The sequence below is a fragment of the Mizuhopecten yessoensis genome, unplaced genomic scaffold, assembly GCF_002113885.1.
Source record: "Mizuhopecten yessoensis strain PY_sf001 unplaced genomic scaffold, ASM211388v2 scaffold11021, whole genome shotgun sequence".
Lineage (NCBI taxonomy): Eukaryota > Metazoa > Mollusca > Bivalvia > Pectinida > Pectinidae > Mizuhopecten > Mizuhopecten yessoensis.
The window spans coordinates 40428-60487 of record NW_018408839.1 but is presented as its reverse complement, the minus strand read 5'-3'; the positions used below and the strand labels follow the sequence as shown (position 1 = coordinate 60487).

At 41.5% G+C, this 20060-nt stretch overlaps 1 protein-coding gene across 4 annotated transcripts in view; it reads left to right on the top strand.

The window, feature by feature from the left end:
* The window catches only part of LOC110464684 (spermatogenesis-associated protein 20-like), a 106363-nt gene that overhangs the window by 52741 nt on the left and 33562 nt on the right, over positions 1–20060 (top strand). The window contains exon 1 of one of the 4 annotated variants that reach the window (XM_021520027.1): positions 14511–14589. The exons of 1 other annotated variant lie outside the window; for it this stretch is intronic. Coding sequence is in view for 1 of the 3 variants with exons in the window: in XM_021520025.1 (XP_021375700.1) it covers positions 18082–18248 (167 nt within the window). In the remaining 2 variants the exon portion in view is untranslated. Of the gene's footprint in view, positions 1–14510; positions 14590–18005; positions 18309–20060 lie in introns of those variants that run through there. 2 more of the 4 variants (XM_021520025.1, XM_021520028.1) reach the window with 2 other exon arrangements.

The window sequence follows — 20060 nt, the reverse complement described above, 5'->3', positions numbered from 1 at the left end:
TGAGGGTGGGTCAAGACCATTGTAATACAGTCGTGCTGAGGGCTGGTCAAAGTTATTGTAATACAGTCGTTCTGAGGGTGGGTCAAGGCCATTGTAATACTGTCGTACTGGGGATGGGCCAAGACCATCATAATACAGTCGTTCTGAGGGTGGGTCAATGCCATTGTATTACAGTCGTATTAGGGGTGGGTCAGGGCCATTATAATGCAGTCGTTCTGAGGGTGGGTTAATGCCATTGTAATACAGTCGTATTGGGGATGAGACAAGGCCATTGTAATACAGTCGTTCTGAGGGTGAGTCAGGTAATTGTAATAAAGTCGTTCTGAGGTAGGATCAAGACCATAATAATACAGTTGCTCTGGGGTTGGGTGAAGGCCATTGTAATACAGTTGTATTGGGGATGGGTCAAGGCTATTGTAATACAATCGTAATGAGATTGGGGGAAGGCCATTGTATAACAGTCGTACTGGGGGTGGGTCAAGGCCATTGTAATACAGTCGTAATGGGGATAGTCCAAGGCCATTGTAATACAGTCGTTCTGAGGGTGGGTCAAGGCCATTGTAATACAGTCGTTCTGAGTGTGGGTCAAGACCATTGTAATACAGTTGTTATAAGGGTGGGTCAATGCCATTTTAATACAGTCGTTCTGAGGGTGGGTCAAGGCCATTGTAATACAGTCGTTCTGAGGGTGGGTCAAGGCCATTGTAAAACAGTCGTTCTGGGGGTGGGTCAAGGCCATTGTAAAACAGTCTTAATGGGGATAGTCCAAGGCCATTGTAATACAGTCGTTCTGAGGGTGGGTCAAGGCCATTGTAATACAGTCGTAATGGGGATGAGACAAGGCCATTGTAATACAGTCGTTCTGAGGATGAGTCAGGTAATTGTAATAAAGTCGTTCTGAGTACGATCAAGACCATAATAATACAGTCGCTCTAAGGGGTGGGTGAAGGCCATTGTAATACAGTTGTATACGGGATGGGTCAAGGCTATTGTAATACAATCGTAATGAGATTGGGGGAAGGCCATTGTATAACAGTCGTACTGGGGGTGGGTCAAGGCCATTGTAATACAGTCGTAATGGGGATAGTCCAAGGCCATTGTAATACAGTCGTTCTGAGGGTGGGTCAAGGCCATTGTAATACAGTCGTTCTGAGTGTGGGTCAAGACCATTGTAATACAGTTGTTATAAGGGTGGGTCAATGCCATTTTAATACAGTCGTTCTGAGGGTGGGTCAAGGCCATTGTAATACAGTCGTTCTGAGGGTGGGTCAAGGCCATTGTAAAACAGTCGTTCTGGGGGTGGGTCAAGGCCATTGTAAAACAGTCTTAATGGGGATAGTCCAAGGCCATTGTAATACAGTCGTTCTGAGGGTGGGTCAAGGCCATTGTAATACAGTCGTAATGGGGATGAGACAAGGCCATTGTAATACAGTCGTTCTGAGGATGAGTCAGGTAATTGTAATAAAGTCGTTCTGAGTACGATCAAGACCATAATAATACAGTCGCTCTAAGGGGTGGGTGAAGGCCATTGTAATACAGTTGTATACGGGATGGGTCAAGGCTATTTTAATACAATCGTAATGAGATTGGGGGAAGGCCATTGTATAACAGCCGTACTGGGGGTGGGTCAAGGCCATTGTAATACAGGCGTAATGGGGATGAGACAAGGCCATTGTAATACAGTCGTTCTGAGGATGAGTCAGGTAATTGTAATAAAGTCGTTCTGAGTACGATCAAGAACATAATAATACAGTCGCTCTAAGGGGTGGGTGAAGGCCATTGTAATACATTTGTATACGGGATGGGTCAAGGCTATTGTAATACAACCGTAATGACATTGGGGGAAGGCCATTGTATAACAGTCGTACTGGGGGGGGGTCAAGGCCATTGTAATACAGTCGTAATGGGGACAAGGCCATTGTAATACAGTCGTTCTGAGGGTGGGTCAGGTCATTGTAATAAAGTCGTTCTGAGGTAGGATCGTAATACAGTCGGACTGGGGATGGGAAAAGGCCAATGTTATACATTCGTTCTTGGGGTGGGTCAAGGCCATTGTAATACAGTCGTTCTGATAGTGGGTCATGGCCATTGTAATACAGTCGTTCTGAGGGCGGGTCAAGGCCATTGTAATACAGTCGTACTGGGGATAGTCCGACGCCATTGTAATACGGTGGGTCAGGGCCATTGTTATACAGTTGTTGTGAGGGTGGGTGAAGGCCATTGTAATACAGTTGTATACGGGATGGTTCAAGGCTATTGTAATACATTCGTAATGAGATTGGGGGAAGGCCATTGTATAGCAGTCGTACTGGGGGTGGGTCAAGGCCATTGTAATACAGTCGTTCTGAGGGGGGGTCAAGGCCATTGTAATGCAGTCGATCTGAGGGTGGGTCAGGGCCATTGTTATACGGTTGTTTTGAGGGTGGGTGAAGGCCATTGTAATACAGGCGTTCTGATGGTGGGTCATTGCCATTGTAATACAGTTGTTATGAGGGAGGGACAAGAACATTGTAATACAGTCGTTCTGAGGTAGGATCAAGACCATTATAATACAGTCGCTCTGAGGGTGGGTGAAGCCATTGTAATACAGTTGTATACGGGATGGGTCAAGGCTATTTTAATACAATCGTAATGAGATTGGGGGAAGGCCATTGTATAACAGCCGTACTGGGGGTGGGTCAAGGCCATTGTAATACAGGCGTAATGGGGATGAGACAAGGCCATTGTAATACAGTCGTTCTGAGGGAGGGTCAAGGCCATTGTAATGCAGTCGATCTGAGGGGGGGGCAGGGCCATTGTTATACAGTTGTTTTGAGGGCGGGTGAAGGCCATTGTAATACAGTCGTTCTGATGGTTGGTCATTGCCATTGTAATACAGTTGTTATGAGGGGGGGTCAGGAACATTGTAATACAGTCGTTCTGAGGTAGGATCAAGACCATTGTAATACAGTCGTTCTGAGGGTGGGTCACGGCCATTGTTATACAGTTGTTCTGATGTTTGGTCAGGGCCATTGTAATACAGTCGTTATGAGGCTGGGTTAAGGTCATCGTATAACAGTCGTTCTGAGGGTGGGTCTAGGCCATTGTATAACAGTCGTACTGGGGGTGGGTCAAGGCCATTGTAATACAGGCGTAATGGGGATGAGACAAGGCCATTGTAATACAGTCGTTCTGAGGGAGGGTCAAGGCCATTGTAATGCAGTCGATCTGAGGGTGGGTCAGGGCCATTGTTATGTACGATCAAGAACATAATAATACAGTCGCTCTAAGGGGTGGGTGAAGGCCATTGTAATACAGTTGTATACGGGATGGGTCAAGGCTATTTTAATACAATCGTAATGAGATTGGGGGAAGGCCATTGTATAACAGTCGTACTGGGGGTGGGTCAAGGCCATTGGTCGTTCTGATGGTGGGTCATTGCCATTGTAATACAGTTGTTTTGAGGGTGGGTCAAGAACATTGTAATACAGTCGTTCTGAGGTAGGATCAAGACCATTATAATACAGTCGCTCTGAGGGTGGGTGAAGGCCATTGTAATACAGTTGTATACGGGATGGTTCAAGGCTATTGTAATACATTCGTAATGAGATTGGGGGAAGGCCATTGTATAGCAGTCGTACTGGGGGTGGGTCAAGGCCATTGGTCGTTCTGATTGTGGGTCATTGCCATTGTAATACAGTTGTTATGAGGGTGGGTCAAGGCCATTGTAATACAGTCGATCTGAGGGTGGGTCAGGGCCATTGTTATGTACGATCAAGAACATAATAATACAGTCGCTCTAAGGGGTGGGTGAAGGCCATTGTAATACATTTGTATACGGGATGGGTCAAGGCTATTGTAATACAATCGTAATGAGATTGGGGGTCAGGTCATTGTAATAAAGTCGTTCTGAGGTAGGATCGTAATACAGTCGGACTGGGGATGGGAAAAGGCCAATGTTATACATTCGTTCTTGGGGTGGGTCAAGGCCATTGTAATACAGTCGTTCTGAGGGTGGGTCAAGGCCATTGTAATGCAGTCGATCTGAGGGTGGGTCAGGGCCATTGTTATACAGTTGTTTTGAGGGTGGGTGAAGGCCATTGTAATACAGTCGTTCTGATGGTGGGTCATTGCCATTGTAATACAGTTGTTATGAGGGTGGGTCAAGAACATTGTAATACAGTCGTTCTGAGGTAGGATCAAGACCATTGTAATACAGTCGTTCTGAGGGTGGTTCAGGTCATTGTAATAAAGTCGTTCTGAGGTAGGACCAAGACCATTATAATACAGTCGCTCTGAGGGTGGGTGAAGGCCATTGTAATACAGTCGTTCTGAGGGTGGGTCAGGGCCATTGTTATACAGTTGTTGTGAGGGTGGGTGAAGGCCATTGTAATACAGTCGTTCTGAGGGTGGGTCAGGGCCATTGTTATACAGTTGTTGTGAGGGTGGGTCAAGGCCATTGTAATACAGTCGTACTGGGGATGAGTCAAGGCCATTGTAATACAGTCTGACTGGGGATGGGAAAAGGCCATTGTTGTACATTCGTTCTGAGGGTGGGTCAAGACCATTGTAATACAGTCGTGCTGAGGGTTGGTCAAAGTTATTGTAATATAGTCGTTCTGAGGGTGGGTCAAGGCCATTGTAATACTGTCGTACTGGGCATGGGCCAAGGCCATCACAATACAGTCGTTCTGAGGGTGGGTCAATGCCATTGTATTACAGTCGTATTAGGGGTGGGTCAGGGCCATTATAATGCAGTCGTTCTGAGGGTGGGTTAAGGCCATTGTAATACAGTCGTATTGGGGATGAGACAAGGCCATTGTAATACAATCGTTCTGAGGGTAAGTCAGGTAATTGTAATAAAGTCGTTCTGAGGTAGGATCAAGACCATAATAATACAGTCGCTCCGATGGTGGGTGAAGGCCATTGTGATACAGTTGTATTGGGGATGGGTCAAGGCTATTGTAATACAATCGTAATGAGATTGGGGGAAGGCCATTGTATAACAGTCGTACTGGGGGTGAGTCAAGGCCATTGTAATACAGCCGTACTGAGGGTGGGTCACAGTTATTGTAATACAGTCGTTCAGAGGGTGGGTCAGGGCCATTGTATAACAGTCGTACTGGGAGGGTGTCGAGGCCATTGTAATACGGTCGTATTGGGGATGAGACAAGGCCATTGTAATACAGTCGTTCTGAGGATGAGTCAGGTCATTGTAATAAAGTCGCTCTGAGGTAGGATCAAGACCATTATAATACAGTCGCTCTGAGGGTGGGTGAAGGCCATTGTAATACAGTTGTTTTGGGGATGGGTCAAGGCTATTGTAATACAGTCGTAATGAGGTTGGGTGTAGGCCATTGTATAACAGTCGTACTGGGGGTGGGTCAAGGCCATTGTAATACAGTCGTACTGGGGATAGTCCGACGCCATTGTAATACAGTCGTTCTGAGGGTGGGTCAAGGCCATTGTAATACAGTCGTTCTGAGGGTGGGTCAAGGCCATTGTAATACAGACGTTCTGAGGGTGGGTCAGGGCCATTGTAATACAGTCGTTCTGAGGGTGGGTCAGTACCATTGTATAACAGTCGTTCTGAGGGTGGGTCAAGGCCATTGTAATACAGACGTACTGAAGGTGAATCGAGGCCATTGTAATACAGTCGTTCTGAGGGTGGGTCAATGCCATTGTAGTGCAGTCGTTCTGAGGATAGGTCAAGGACATTGTAAAACAAAGTTATTGTAAGACACTCGTACTGGGGTTGGGTCAAGGCCATTGTAATACAGTCGTTTTGAGGGTGGGTCAAGGCCATGGTAATACAGTCCTTCTGAGGGTGGGTCAAGGCCGTTGTAATACAGTCGTTCTGAGGGTGGGTCAAGGCCATTGTAAAACAGTCGTCCTGAGGGTGGGTCAAGGCCGTTGTAATACAGTCGTTCTGAGGGTGGGTCAGGGCCATTGTTATACAGTTGTTGTGAGGGTGGGTGAAGGCCATTGTAATACAGTCGTTCTGAGGGTGGGTCAAAGCCATTGCAATACAGTCGTACTGGGGTTGGGTCAAGAACATTGTAATACAGTCGTTCTGAGGGTGGGTCAAGGCCATTGCAATACAGTCGTACTGGGGTTGGGTCAAGAACCTTGTAATACAGTCGTTCTGAGGGTGGGCCAAGGCCATTGTAATACAGTCGTAATGAGGGTTTGGTCAAAACCATTGTAATACAGTCGTTCTGAGGGTGGGTCCAGAACATTGTAATACAGTCGTTCTGAGGGTGGGACAAGGCCATTGTAATACAGTCGTTCTGGGGGTAGATCAAGGACATTGTAAGGAAGGCCATTGTATAACAGTCGTACTGGGGGTGGGTCAAGGCCATTGTAATACAGTCGTACTGGGGTTGGGTCAAGAACATTGTAATACAGTCGTTCTTAGGGTGGGTCAAGGCCATTGTAATACAGTCATTCTGAGGGTGGGTCAAGGCTATTGTAACACAGTCGTTCTGAGGGTGGGTCAAGGCCATTATAATACAGTCGTTCTGGGGGTAGATCAAGGACATTGTAAGGAAGGCCATTGTATAACAGTCGTACTGGGGGTGGGTCAAGGCCATTGTAATACAGTCGTACTGGGGTTGGGTCAAGAACATTGTAATACAGTCGTTCTGGGGGTGGGTCAAGGCCTTTGTAATACAGTCGTTCTGAGGGTGGGTCAAGACCATTGTAATACAGTCGTTCTGAGGGTGGGCCAAGGCCATTGTAATACAGTCGTAATGAGGGTTTGGTCAGAACCATTGTAATACAGTCGTTCTGAGGGGGGGTCAAGGCCATTGTAATACAGTCGTTCTGAGGGTAGGTCAAGGACATTGTAATACAGTCGTACTGGGGTTGGGTCAAGACCATTGTAATACAGTCGTTCTGAGGGTGGGTCAAAGCCATTGCAATACAGTCGTACTGGGGTTGGGTCAAGAACATTGTAATACAGTCGTTCTTAGGGTGGGTCAAGGCCATTGTAATACAGTCATTCTGAGGGTGGGTCAAGGCCATTGTAAAACAGTCGTTCTGAGGGTTGGTCAAGGCCATTGTAATACAGTCGTTCTGAGGGCGGGTCAAGGCCATTGTAATACAGTCGTTCTGAGGGTGGGTCAAGGCCATTGTAATACAGTCGTTCTGGGGGTAGATCAAGGACATTGTAATACAGTCGTTATGAGGTTGGGCCAAGGCCATTGTAATGCAGTCGTAATGAGGGTTTGGTCAAGGTCATTGATATACTCGTACTGATAATGGGCCAAGGTCATTGTACATGTAGTACAGTCGCACTGATGTTGGGTCATACCAACGCAATACAGTCGAACTGAGGGGCAATGTTATTGTTGTAGGGTTCTACCTAGACCAGATACATTCATCAGGTTGCGTTCGAAGGAAACTTGATAATGAGCATTCTACATATGTAACACAGCTGTACCAATGTATAATGTAGACATTGTAGTTATATCTAAATCGTGAAAGGTGAATGATATGTTCGTTGATTTTGTTTTATAAAATCACTTGGGACGCACGTGTTTGAACCGATTAAATATTGAACGTTTTGCTACCGGTGATACTTTGGGAGATGAGCGTTATTCTGTGATGTTAACCTTCAGTTTGCATTTAAGAGTTAGGGATAATCGATTCCAAATCTTTGAGTCCGGACCAGAATCAATTTATAATTCAAGAAGTGTTTCTACTCCCCAATGATATGATTTGGTTATTCAACTTGACTTCCTTCCAGCTGTGGTATTTTTGAGGTAATACTCACTTTCTTTCTTTTCAATTAATTGTACTCTTTTTTTATGAACAAATATTATTTGACTTGGCTCGAATGTTCCTGAATAAAAGAGTTGGTACAAATATTCTCTCTAATTCTTAAAATAGCTAAAGAGACTGGTGAGGATATGGAAACTTTACCTGCTTTTGCGTAGGCACAAAGAAATATGTCGTCAGCTCTGCATTGCATGTCCTTGATTTTTGGTAGATTTATCCGCAGGTCAGGAAAGAGTCCACTCTTGTAGGAATCGTTGTATGGTAATACCATATCGGTATGACCGTCCACTTTCCAGTGGGTGAAGGTTTTCCCGTCTGGACCGGTATAATACATCAGATCACGCTCCGGGATATCCACTGTTAAACAAGTGATACGTATCTACAATCAACAACATTCTGGAATTTCCACTGTTAAACAAGTGATACGTATCTACAATCAACAACATTCCCGGACCTCCACTGTCTAATCAGGTAAACAGACCTACCACCAACAACATTCCCGGACCTCCACTGACTAATCAGGTAAACAGACCAACAAACAAAAATATTCCTGGACCTCCACTGTCTAATCAGGTAAACAGACCTACAACCAACAACATTCCCGGACCTCCAGTGTCTAGTCAGGTAAACAGACCTACAACCAACGACATTCCTGGACCTCCACTGTCTAATCAGGTAAACAGACCAACAACCAACGACATTCCCGGACCTCCACTGTCTAATCAGGTAAACAGACCTACAACCAACGACATTCCTGGACCTCCAGTGTCTAATCAGGTAAACAGACCAACAACCAACGACATTCCCGGACCTCTAACAGGTAAACAGACCAACAACCAACGACATTCCCGGACCTCCACTGTCTAATCAGGTAAACAGACCTGCAACAAATAACATTCCCGGACCTCCACTGTCTAATCAGGTAAACAGACCTACAACCAACAACATTCCCGGACCTCCACTGTCTAATCGGCTACACAGACCTACAACCAACGACATTCCTGGACCTCCACTGTCTAATCAGGTAAACAGACCTACAACCAACGACATTCCCGGACCTCCACTGTCTAATCAGGTAAACAAACCTACAACCAACGACATTCCAGGACATCCACTGTCTAATCAGGTAAACAGACCTACAACCAACGACATTCCCGGACCTCCACTGCCTAATCAGGTAAACAGACCTACGACCAACAACATTCCTAGACTTCCACTGTCTAATCAGGTAAACAGATCTACAACCAACGACATTCCTGGACCTCCACTGTCTAATCAGGTCAACAGACCTACAACCAACGACATTCCTGGACCTCCACTGTCTAATCAGGTAAACAGACCAAACAAACAACAACATTCCCGGACCTCCACTGTCTAATCAGGTAAACAGACCTACAACCAACGACATTCCCGGACCTCGACTGTCTAATCAGGTAAACAGACTAACATTGTACTTAGAACGACATTCCAGTACCTCAATATTAAAACCAACTAAAACAAAAACATTTTCACGACCTCCATTGCCACTGTCTTAAAAGGAACGCGTCTTTAACAAAAAATATTCTCTACTGCCAAAACAGGTTTCCATCGTGACAAAATATTAACACTAAATTCTTTATTGCGACTATTTACTTCAATAATGTAACAGTATATTGTGTACCGTGACTACTTCCTGACAGTGTATTGTGAACCCTGACTTCTTACTGACAGTGTATTGTGTACCGTACTACTTACTGACTGTGTATTGTGTACCGTACTACTTACTGACAGTCTATTGTGTACCATACTATTTACTGACAGTATATTGTGTACTGTACTACTTACCGACAGTGTATTGCGTACCGTACTACTTACTGACAGTGTATTGTGTATCGTACTACTTACTGACAGTATATTGTGTACCGTACTACTTACTGACAGTGTATTGCGTACCGTACTACTTACTGACAGTGTATTGTGAACCGTGACTACTTACTGACAGTGTATTGTGTCCCGTACTACTTACTGACAGTGTATTGTGTACCGTACTACTTACTGACAGTGTATTGTGTACCATACTATTTACTGACAGTATATTGTGTACCGTACTACTTACCGACAGTGTATTGCGTACCGTACTACTTACTGACAGTGTATTGTGAACCGTGACTACTTACTGACAGTGTATTGTGTACAGTGATTACTTACTGTAACTATATTGTGTACCGTACTACTTACTGACAGTGTACTGTGTATCGTACTACTTACCGACAGTATATTGTGTACCGTGACTACTTACTGACAGTGTATTGTGTACAGTGATTACTTACTGTAAGGATATTGTGTACCGTACTACTTACTGACAGTATATTGTGTACCGTACTACTTACCGACAGTATATTGTGTACCGTGACTTCTTACTGACAGTGTATTGTGAACCGTACTACTTAATGACAGTGTATTGTGTACAGTGATTACTTACTGTAAGTATATTGTGTACCGTACTACTTACTGACAGTGTATTGTGTACCGTGACTACTTACTGACAGTGTATTGTGTACCGTACTACTTACTGACAGTGTATTGTGTACCGTGACTACTTACTGACAGTGTATTGTGTACCGTACTACTTACTGACAGTGTATTGTGTACCGTACTACTTACTGACAGTATATTGTGTACCGTACTACTTACTGACAGTGTATTGTGTACCGTACTACTTACTGACAGTGTATTGTGTACCGTACTACTTACTGACAGTGTATTGTGTACCGTACTACTTACTGACAGTGTATTGTGTACCGTACTACTTACTGACAGTGTATTGTGTACCGTACTACTTACTGACAGTGTATTGTGTACCGTACTACTTACTGACAGTGTATTGTGTACCGTACTACTTACTGACAGTGTATTGTGTACCGTACTACTTACTGACAGTGTATTGTGTACCGTACTACTTACTGACAGTGTATTGTGTACCGTACTACTTACTGACAGTGTATTGTGTACCGTACTACTTACTGACAGTGTATTGTGTACCGTACTACTTACTGACAGTGTATTGTGTACCGTACTACTTACTGACAGTGTATTGTGTACCGTACTACTTACTGACAGTGTATTGTGTACCGTACTACTTACTGACAGTATATTGTGTACCGTACTACTTACTGACAGTATATTGTGTACCGTACTACTTACTGACAGTGTATTGTGTACCGTACTACTTACTGACAGTGTATTGTGTACCGTACTACTTACTGACAGTGTATTGTGTACCGTACTACTTACTGACAGTGTATTGTGTACCGTACTACTTACTGACAGTGTATTGTGTACCGTACTACTTACTGACAGTGTATTGTGTACCGTACTACTTACTGACAGTGTATTGTGTACCGTACTACTTACTGACAGTGTATTGTGTACCGTACTACTTACTGACAGTGTATTGTGTACCGTACTACTTACTGACAGTGTATTGTGTACCGTACTACTTACTGACAGTGTATTGTGTACCGTACTACTTACTGACAGTGTATTGTGTACCGTACTACTTACTGACAGTGTATTGTGTACCGTACTACTTACTGACAGTGTATTGTGTACCGTACTACTTACTGACAGTGTATTGTGTACCGTACTACTTACTGACAGTGTATTGTGTACCGTAATACTTACTGACAGTATATTGTGTACCGTACTACTTACTGACAGTGTATTGTGTACCGTACTACTTACTGACAGTGTATTGTGTACCGTACTACTTACTGACAGTGTATTGTGTACCGTACTACTTACTGACAGTGTATTGTGTACCGTACTACTTACTGACAGTGTATTGTGTACCGTACTACTTACTGACAGTGTATTGTGTACCGTACTACTTACTGACAGTGTATTGTGTACCGTACTACTTACTGACAGTGTATTGTGTACCGTACTACTTACTGACAGTGTATTGTGTACCGTACTACTTACTGACAGTGTATTGTGTACCGTACTACTTACTGACAGTGTATTGTGTACCGTACTACTTACTGACAGTGTATTGTGTACCGTACTACTTACTGACAGTGTATTGTGTACCGTACTACTTACTGACAGTGTATTGTGTACCGTACTACTTACTGACAGTGTATTGTGTACCGTACTACTTACTGACAGTGTATTGTGTACCGTGACTTCTTACTGACAGTGTACTGTGTACCGTACTACTTACTGACAGTGTATTGTGTACCGTGACTACTTACTGACAGTATATTGTGTACCGTACTACTTACTGACAGTATATTGTGTACCGTACTACTTACTGACAGTGTATTGTGTACCGTACTACTTACTGACAGTGTATTGTGTACCGTACTACTTACTGACAGTGTATTGTGTACCGTACTACTTACTGACAGTGTATTGTGTACCGTACTACTTACTGACAGTGTATTGTGTACCGTACTACTTACTGACAGTGTATTGTGTACCGTACTACTTACTGACAGTGTATTGTGTACCGTACTACTTACTGACAGTGTATTGTGTACCGTACTACTTACTGACAGTGTATTGTGTACCGTACTACTTACTGACAGTGTATTGTGTACCGTACTACTTACTGACAGTGTATTGTGTACCGTACTACTTACTGACAGTGTATTGTGTACCGTACTACTTACTGACAGTGTATTGTGTACCGTACTACTTACTGACAGTGTATTGTGTACCGTACTACTTACTGACAGTGTATTGTGTACCGTACTACTTACTGACAGTGTATTGTGTACCGTACTACTTACTGACAGTGTATTGTGTACCGTACTACTTACTGACAGTGTATTGTGTACCGTACTACTTACTGACAGTGTATTGTGTACCGTACTACTTACTGACAGTGTATTGTGTACCGTGACTACTTACTGACAGTATATTGTGTACCGTACTACTTACTGACAGTATATTGTGTACCGTACTACTTACTGACAGTATATTGTGTACCGTACTACTTACTGACAGTGTATTGTGTACCGTACTACTTACTGACAGTGTATTGTGTACCGTACTACTTACTGACAGTGTATTGTGTACCGTACTACTTACTGACAGTGTATTGTGTACCGTACTACTTACTGACAGTGTATTGTGTACCGTACTACTTACTGACAGTGTATTGTGTACCGTACTACTTACTGACAGTGTATTGTGTACCGTACTACTTACTGACAGTGTATTGTGTACCGTACTACTTACTGACAGTGTATTGTGTACCGTACTACTTACTGACAGTGTATTGTGTACCGTACTACTTACTGACAGTGTATTGTGTACCGTACTACTTACTGACAGTGTATTGTGTACCGTACTACTTACTGACAGTGTATTGTGTACCGTACTACTTACTGACAGTGTATTGTGTACCGTACTACTTACTGACAGTGTATTGTGTACCGTACTACTTACTGACAGTGTATTGTGTACCGTACTACTTACTGACAGTGTATTGTGTACCGTGACTACTTACTGACAGTGTATTGTGTACCGTACTATTTACCGACAGTATATTGTGTACCGTGACTACTTACTGACAGTGTATTGTGTACCGTTCTACTTACTGACAGTGTATTGTGTACCGTACTACTTACTGACAGTATATTGTGTACCGTACTACTTACTGACAGTGTATTGTGTACCGTGACTACTTACTGACAGTGTATTGTGTACCGTACTACTTACTGACAGTATATTGTGTACCGTACTACTTACTGACAGTATATTGTGTACCGTGACTACTTACCGACAGTGTATTGTTTACAGTAACTACTTACTGACAGTATATTGTGTACCGTGATCATACCGACAGTGTATTTTGTACCGTACTACTTACGGACACTGTATCGTGTACTGTAAGAATCGCCTACCTAAGGGACAGACCGTGATTACTTACAGACACTGTACTGTGTAGTGTGAGAATCGCCTACCTAAGAGTCAGACCGTGATTACTTACAGACACTGTACTGTGTAGTGTGAGAATCGCCTACCTAAGGGACAGACCGTGATTACTTACGGACCTTGTACTTTGTACTGTAAAATCGCCTGCCTAAGAGACAGACCGTGATCACTTACGGACACTGTGCTGTGTACTGTGAGAGTCGCCTACCTAAGTGACAAACCGTGATTACTTACGGACACTGTACTGTGTACTGTAAAATCGCCTACCTAAGAGACAGACCGTGATTACTTACGGACACTGTACTGTGTACTGTGAGAATCGCCTACCTAAGTGACAGACCGTGATTACTTACGGACACTGTACTGTCTACTGTAAAATCGCCTACCTAAGAGACAGACCGTGATGACTTACGGACACTGTACTGTGTACTGTGAGAATCGCCTACCTAAGTGACAGACCGTGATTACTTACGGACACTGTACTGTCTACTGTAAAATCGCCTACCTAAGAGACAGACCGTGATTACTTACGGACACTGTACTGTCTACTGTAAAATCGCCTACCTAAGAGACAGACCGTGATTACTTACGGACACTGTACTGTGTACTGTAAGAATCGCCTACCTAAGTGACAGACCGTGATTACTTACAGACAGGGTATTTTCCTGGCTTGTCCATGGTTGTCCCGTATCCCCTTTTCTTTCGATCAGTGTTGCTCACTGTTTTACTAGGCGCCTCACCGTATATCTGTGTCATAGGGCAAGGACACTTAGTTATGATAAAACGATGCAAACATTTCATCATGGCGACCTAGATATTCACCAGTTTTGATATGTGACGCACGGTAATTTCAGAATGTTCAACCAAACAGCACGTAGCTCCACGAAACCGATGTATATATTGGTGAGTTGACATATTATTCATTTTCTTGCTGGGTTAATTCCAGCCTGCCACAGAGCATCAGGTCCAGGTCCAGTTGGATGAAATCATGAAATTCGCGACACAATTTAAACTTCTGATCTCAAAAATTGTTAAAAGCAAAAAATAAGTGATAGAACTCTTAAATCGTATTTCCGTATTGACAGTGTGTGACATTAAATTATCATGGAACAGATCATTATATAAGGTGCTAGCTGTGACTTAGTCTGGTTTGCAAGATAAATAAATAACACGACCCAAGCTCCATGCTGTACCAAACCAGTGATATGTGTTGTCACGGTCTAATCTAATTCCGTGGTGTTGTACATTCCCTGAAAGCATACATTTTTAAATACCTGTAGGGCAACTTGTTTTGATAGGGACTATAGTCTTTTTCTTAAAAAGTGTCTGAGTTTAAACAAGTGAATCTACCTGTAATATGCTAATATAAATATTCATATATAAATTTTGGCGGGCTCCTCTTTCGGCCAGAGATCACAGTGGTTGTAATAAGTTTGAAGGAGACGTGGACGATGTAATAATACCAAGTCAAACAAGTCCTACACTCCTCGTCATAGAACTCCTCCGTCACCACGGATTTCCTCTTTCTTCAAACACATATGGTTTCTATGGTTTCTCAAGTCGAGTAGTTAATTAAATTTTATTTAAAAGTCGGTACATGGTTAAACAAGGTAAAAACAAATAAAAACGGAGGTAGCATAATGCCATTATATAAAACATAACAAGCATGCACATCTTTGACATTGTTAAAACACAAACATTGTTAAGCGTATAAAAGTAAGGTAGTGTGAATATATTTTGGCACAAACATTTGGATAAAAATCATTTAAGCAAAGAGTCAAAACAAGGTGGCTACAGTGAGCCATCATGGTTATTTATAAATTCCTAGATAACTTAAAACATCCCGGAAAAACACACTTATCACACAATGCCTTCAACAAATTACATAATTACAACACAAATAAATAAATATATACATAAAAAATAGCACATATTGCATAAAAAACAAACAACCAAATTTGAATTGAAATTACAAGAAATAAATCAATGTATTATCAGCAGCACATACATTTTACACAAAATAAAAGCAAAGCAACACAAATAGCGCATACAAATTATTTACACATACACAAGCATAATGACTAACTAAAAGCATTGAAGCAGAATGGATAAAACAGCAGAGGCAGCGAAGGGAGGGAACTCATCTGCACATCGCACAGTGGCAACCTTAAAGAAGTAGATAATCTGACATGCTCTGGCAGCGAGTTCCATGTAGAGGCAGTGAAAAAACTAAACTATGTGTTCCATACTTAACTGTTCTGCTTCTCGGGACTTCTAAAATTTTACTGTACCTGGAACTATGTCTCCTAGTTTGGTCCTGGAAGTAACGACAAGGAATGGTCAAACCCACTCTCCTTTATGTCATCCTTGCCAAAGTGGTGCTTATGGTCACCTGCCGCGTTATTGGTGTCATTCTGATATTCTCATTGGGATGACTTAAATTCTGAAGGTAATTCCTCATACTTTGTCTAATTTTATTTTTTGTTTAAGTTGTCATCTAGTATGACTCGTGCGGTGTGCATGACGATTGGCATGTATCCGCCTCCCCTGCCTGGGTTGAAGCTTTAAAGTAGCTGTCTTTGTTGACGACTTCAACTTTCCAATCTCAAACTTTCCTTTCCTTCATAGTAGCATCTCTGCTTCCCCTACCTACGGTATTTACATGTCACTTTTTGTTTGTTTGTTTGATTTTGTTTAACGTCCTAACAGCTAAGGTCATTTAAGGTCATTTAAGCTAAGGTCATTTAAGGTCATTTAAGCTAAGGTCAGTTAAGGTCATTTAATTAACAGCTAAGGTCATTTAAGGACGGCCTCAGTTGATTCGGTATTCAAGAACTTCCTCCCGATGTCATGACTTCTGCGATAGATGTCGATTGTTGACGGACAACTTACAAAACAGGATTTCAAAAGATGCTGGTTAATGAAGACTATGGGAACGTTGCACTCATGATCTAATAGGGAAATGTGATAGGTATATCTTTGTGCGATAAATTATGAAGGTCAATAATTTTGATTATTTGTCACTACCGGATTTATGGATTGGGGAACATGACAGTACTTGGATTTGACCTAGAAACAGAAGACGCTTACCCTTCCATAACACCTGGTCTTATTATCTCTGTATCTTTAAGGGTCTGTGTGTAAATGTTTCCTTTGTTTATATCTTGCCGAATATTTATAGATTTTAGGTCGAGCAATGGTTGACACTTTGTTATTTTCCTGTTGTTTTTAAGCCCTTATATTCAATGTCAGATAAAGGATCCTTTATACGGGAACCGACACCGCATGTGATTTTTCTCTCATTTTTTTCAGAAAATGTTCCTGACTTCGTTTTTATCATAATTATTTGGATATCATTTTTTTTTAGCACCGCTGAGAATTGTTGTTTGTATTAGTTACAATTATATATGCATACATTTGTACATGTTATTGAAAAACGACTATTTTTATGTCTGCATTATGAAAGTTACTTTTGACGTCGTCATTCCCATATAGAAGATGCTATATTTTGCTGTAAAATAGTTTTGGCTCATTACATTATCATAGTTAAAATAGCAAGAAACGGGTAAGTATAGATATAACCAGCCGAAGTTCCAAGTTGGGCATTCCGCAAAGTCTGTGCCACATAATAACTTATGTCATGAATATAACTGTTTTTTGCTGAAACCACGGACTTAGATAATCTAATTCCGTGCTTAAACTGGGTTAATAAAGACTGAACAAAATCTGGACATGATCAATAAGCCTACTGCACATACTCTGGTTGGAGGTTGGTCATTATTTACTAGCAAATATGCCAGTAATTGATAATCACTCTTTAGGTGTTTTTTAAATGAATAAAGATTAATATGTTTTCATCACGTCTTAGAATAAATTCAACTTTACACACCAGAGTAACATTGATATTACCGCGTCTTAGTTATAAATATTGCATGATCTTCATCATGGTGATGGAGGCAATTATATGACAGAAACAGAAAATGTGTAAAAGATGTGGATTATTTAGGTTGCCTTATAAGCGTCAACTCAGCGGTAGAGCATCGGGCTGGAGAGCCATGGGTCGCGGGTTCGAGCCCCGGGGCCGGCACTATCTTTATCACTTTTCCTCGTCCTACTACAGATGCAAGAACGTTTCAAGAGGACTTTCAGTATTTTTTTGTATGCCATTAGGCATAGAACGGGACGGGCGTTCTTCTGTCCCTTAGGTAGGTCTACCCTTGTCTTTTTTATGGGGAAACGCACATCCATCTGGTAAAGTTAGTGACAAATCGAAATTGCCGCTTAATTTCAAAGACAACCCTAATTCGGAGGACCTCGCGATCGGTTCCGAATGGTAGTAAAAAATGTCAACAATCTCCAGGGTCAGTATTGTCGGCCTAGTAGGCTAAACTTTTGATGCCTGTCTTCTCCACGACAACGCATGTGTTTCGTGTACTTTCACGGACCTATGCGCGCTTTATCAACGACTGTGCACCGATACATAGGCCTATATGTAGGTCTAAACGAGCAGCACCACTTCAACTCCCGGCACTTGTATCGATAGGTTCACCTCGACTGATCAGGTACCTCTAACATAGACGACTATGAGTCCAACTGTAGCCAATAGTTTCATCTAGGCACTTGTAAGTGTATGAAACTTATTTTTGGCTCATTATTTTTCCTTATTAAAGAAGCCTGGAAACAGGTTGGTGCATTGTAATTGGTCACCAAAATCAATGTAATCTATCTGTACAGTAGCTAATTGACATTCTTAACAAATGGGACTAAGAAGTCTTAAGAAAATATGTTTTTAAAGAACGTATTGTTAACCACTGGAACTCCCTACCAGATACTGTCGTCACCTCACCAACAATCAAAACATTTGAATCCCGTCTGGATAAGTAATGGGGACAACCTGATTGTTTCTATAACCATGAGATAGACAATAATGAACTTATTCATTGCCGGGACGTCAGCATAGTGTCTGACGATATTCCAGATCTGGATATATAGGCATATTGCCTGCGTCCAGTATTATTATTTTCATTATTATTATTAAGTAAAACATGTTATTAATCATCTATGTTTATAAAAGGAGAGAAAAACATGCATCAGACCAGACCGTGATTCAAACCCAGGACCCTCCAAAATCTAGACAGCTACCTGGTCGGTGAAAAATGACACAGTCCAGTTCCGCTATATTCCTCACTCCTTTTTGGAAGTCTTCTTATGCAAAGACATTACTATATTTTACAACCCAGGTTAGGGGAGTCCCTTGCCTAGCATTCACTGAATTGCTGAATTGCTGATGTGGCATCGTTGAAAGCTAGTTCAAGCTTGTGGTGATGCATCATTGTTATTTCGTTCACTCGCGGCTTACTTTTCCGGTTGCACACTTATTATTCATAATAGTGTAGCAATGTCTATAGTAATAATGGGATTTTAAAATTTTAAAACAATTCCACTCGTTTGTTCACATACATGTAGATAAAAGGGTTGAGCCCTTCCGTTGTAGAGTTTGCATAAAAAGAACCTCAAACACATTATGTTTTTAGTTGAGTCACTTGATGTTAAGTATGGTATTGGAATGGTAGATCCAGTCTTAATACCAAAATGAGAGGTTAAATTGTAAAAGTTTGGTTTTTGAAAACATACAACATGGACATGATGCTTCCAATTCTATGGTTTATTATCATCTTCAAACCCTACAAAGAAACAATACCAACCATTCAGTACATACAGTATATTAAAGGGAAACAACTCTCTTCCACACAAGTTACAATATATATATATCACCATGTTAAATATCATTACACAGATCTATATACTAGTATAATTACATCAATTAACATTGCATTAATAGGCTCTGTTATTTAATTACAAATACCATTTATAGTATTCAATTACTAGTCTCAAGGTCTGATTTATAGAACTTCCTCGATCATGATTAATTACATTAATACATATTACTTTACACATATAACATTACATACATATCTCATTACTTTCTGTACACTTACCCTACAGTATCATGCAGGGGTTTTTCACATAGGTTCTTTGATTATATGTTTCCTGGTCAATTCTCTGGGATTCAATTCTCAACCTGATAATCAATAAAATGCTCTTTCTCACTAAATTTGCCAATAGCACTCTTACATACCATAGTACTGAATATAAATAATAAAACCATTTGCAACTTTGTAGATTTCAACAGAATAAAAATGACTATATCATCTAATTCAAAAATGTATCAAATTACTTAAAAAATGTATTTAACCTCAATTTCATTTATTGTTTAATATAGTAACCAATAAATTCATTAAACATTTATATTAGAATTAGCTAGAAGGACTAAAACTAACTTACCAAAATACTTCAATCTGTGCTTGTCTCTT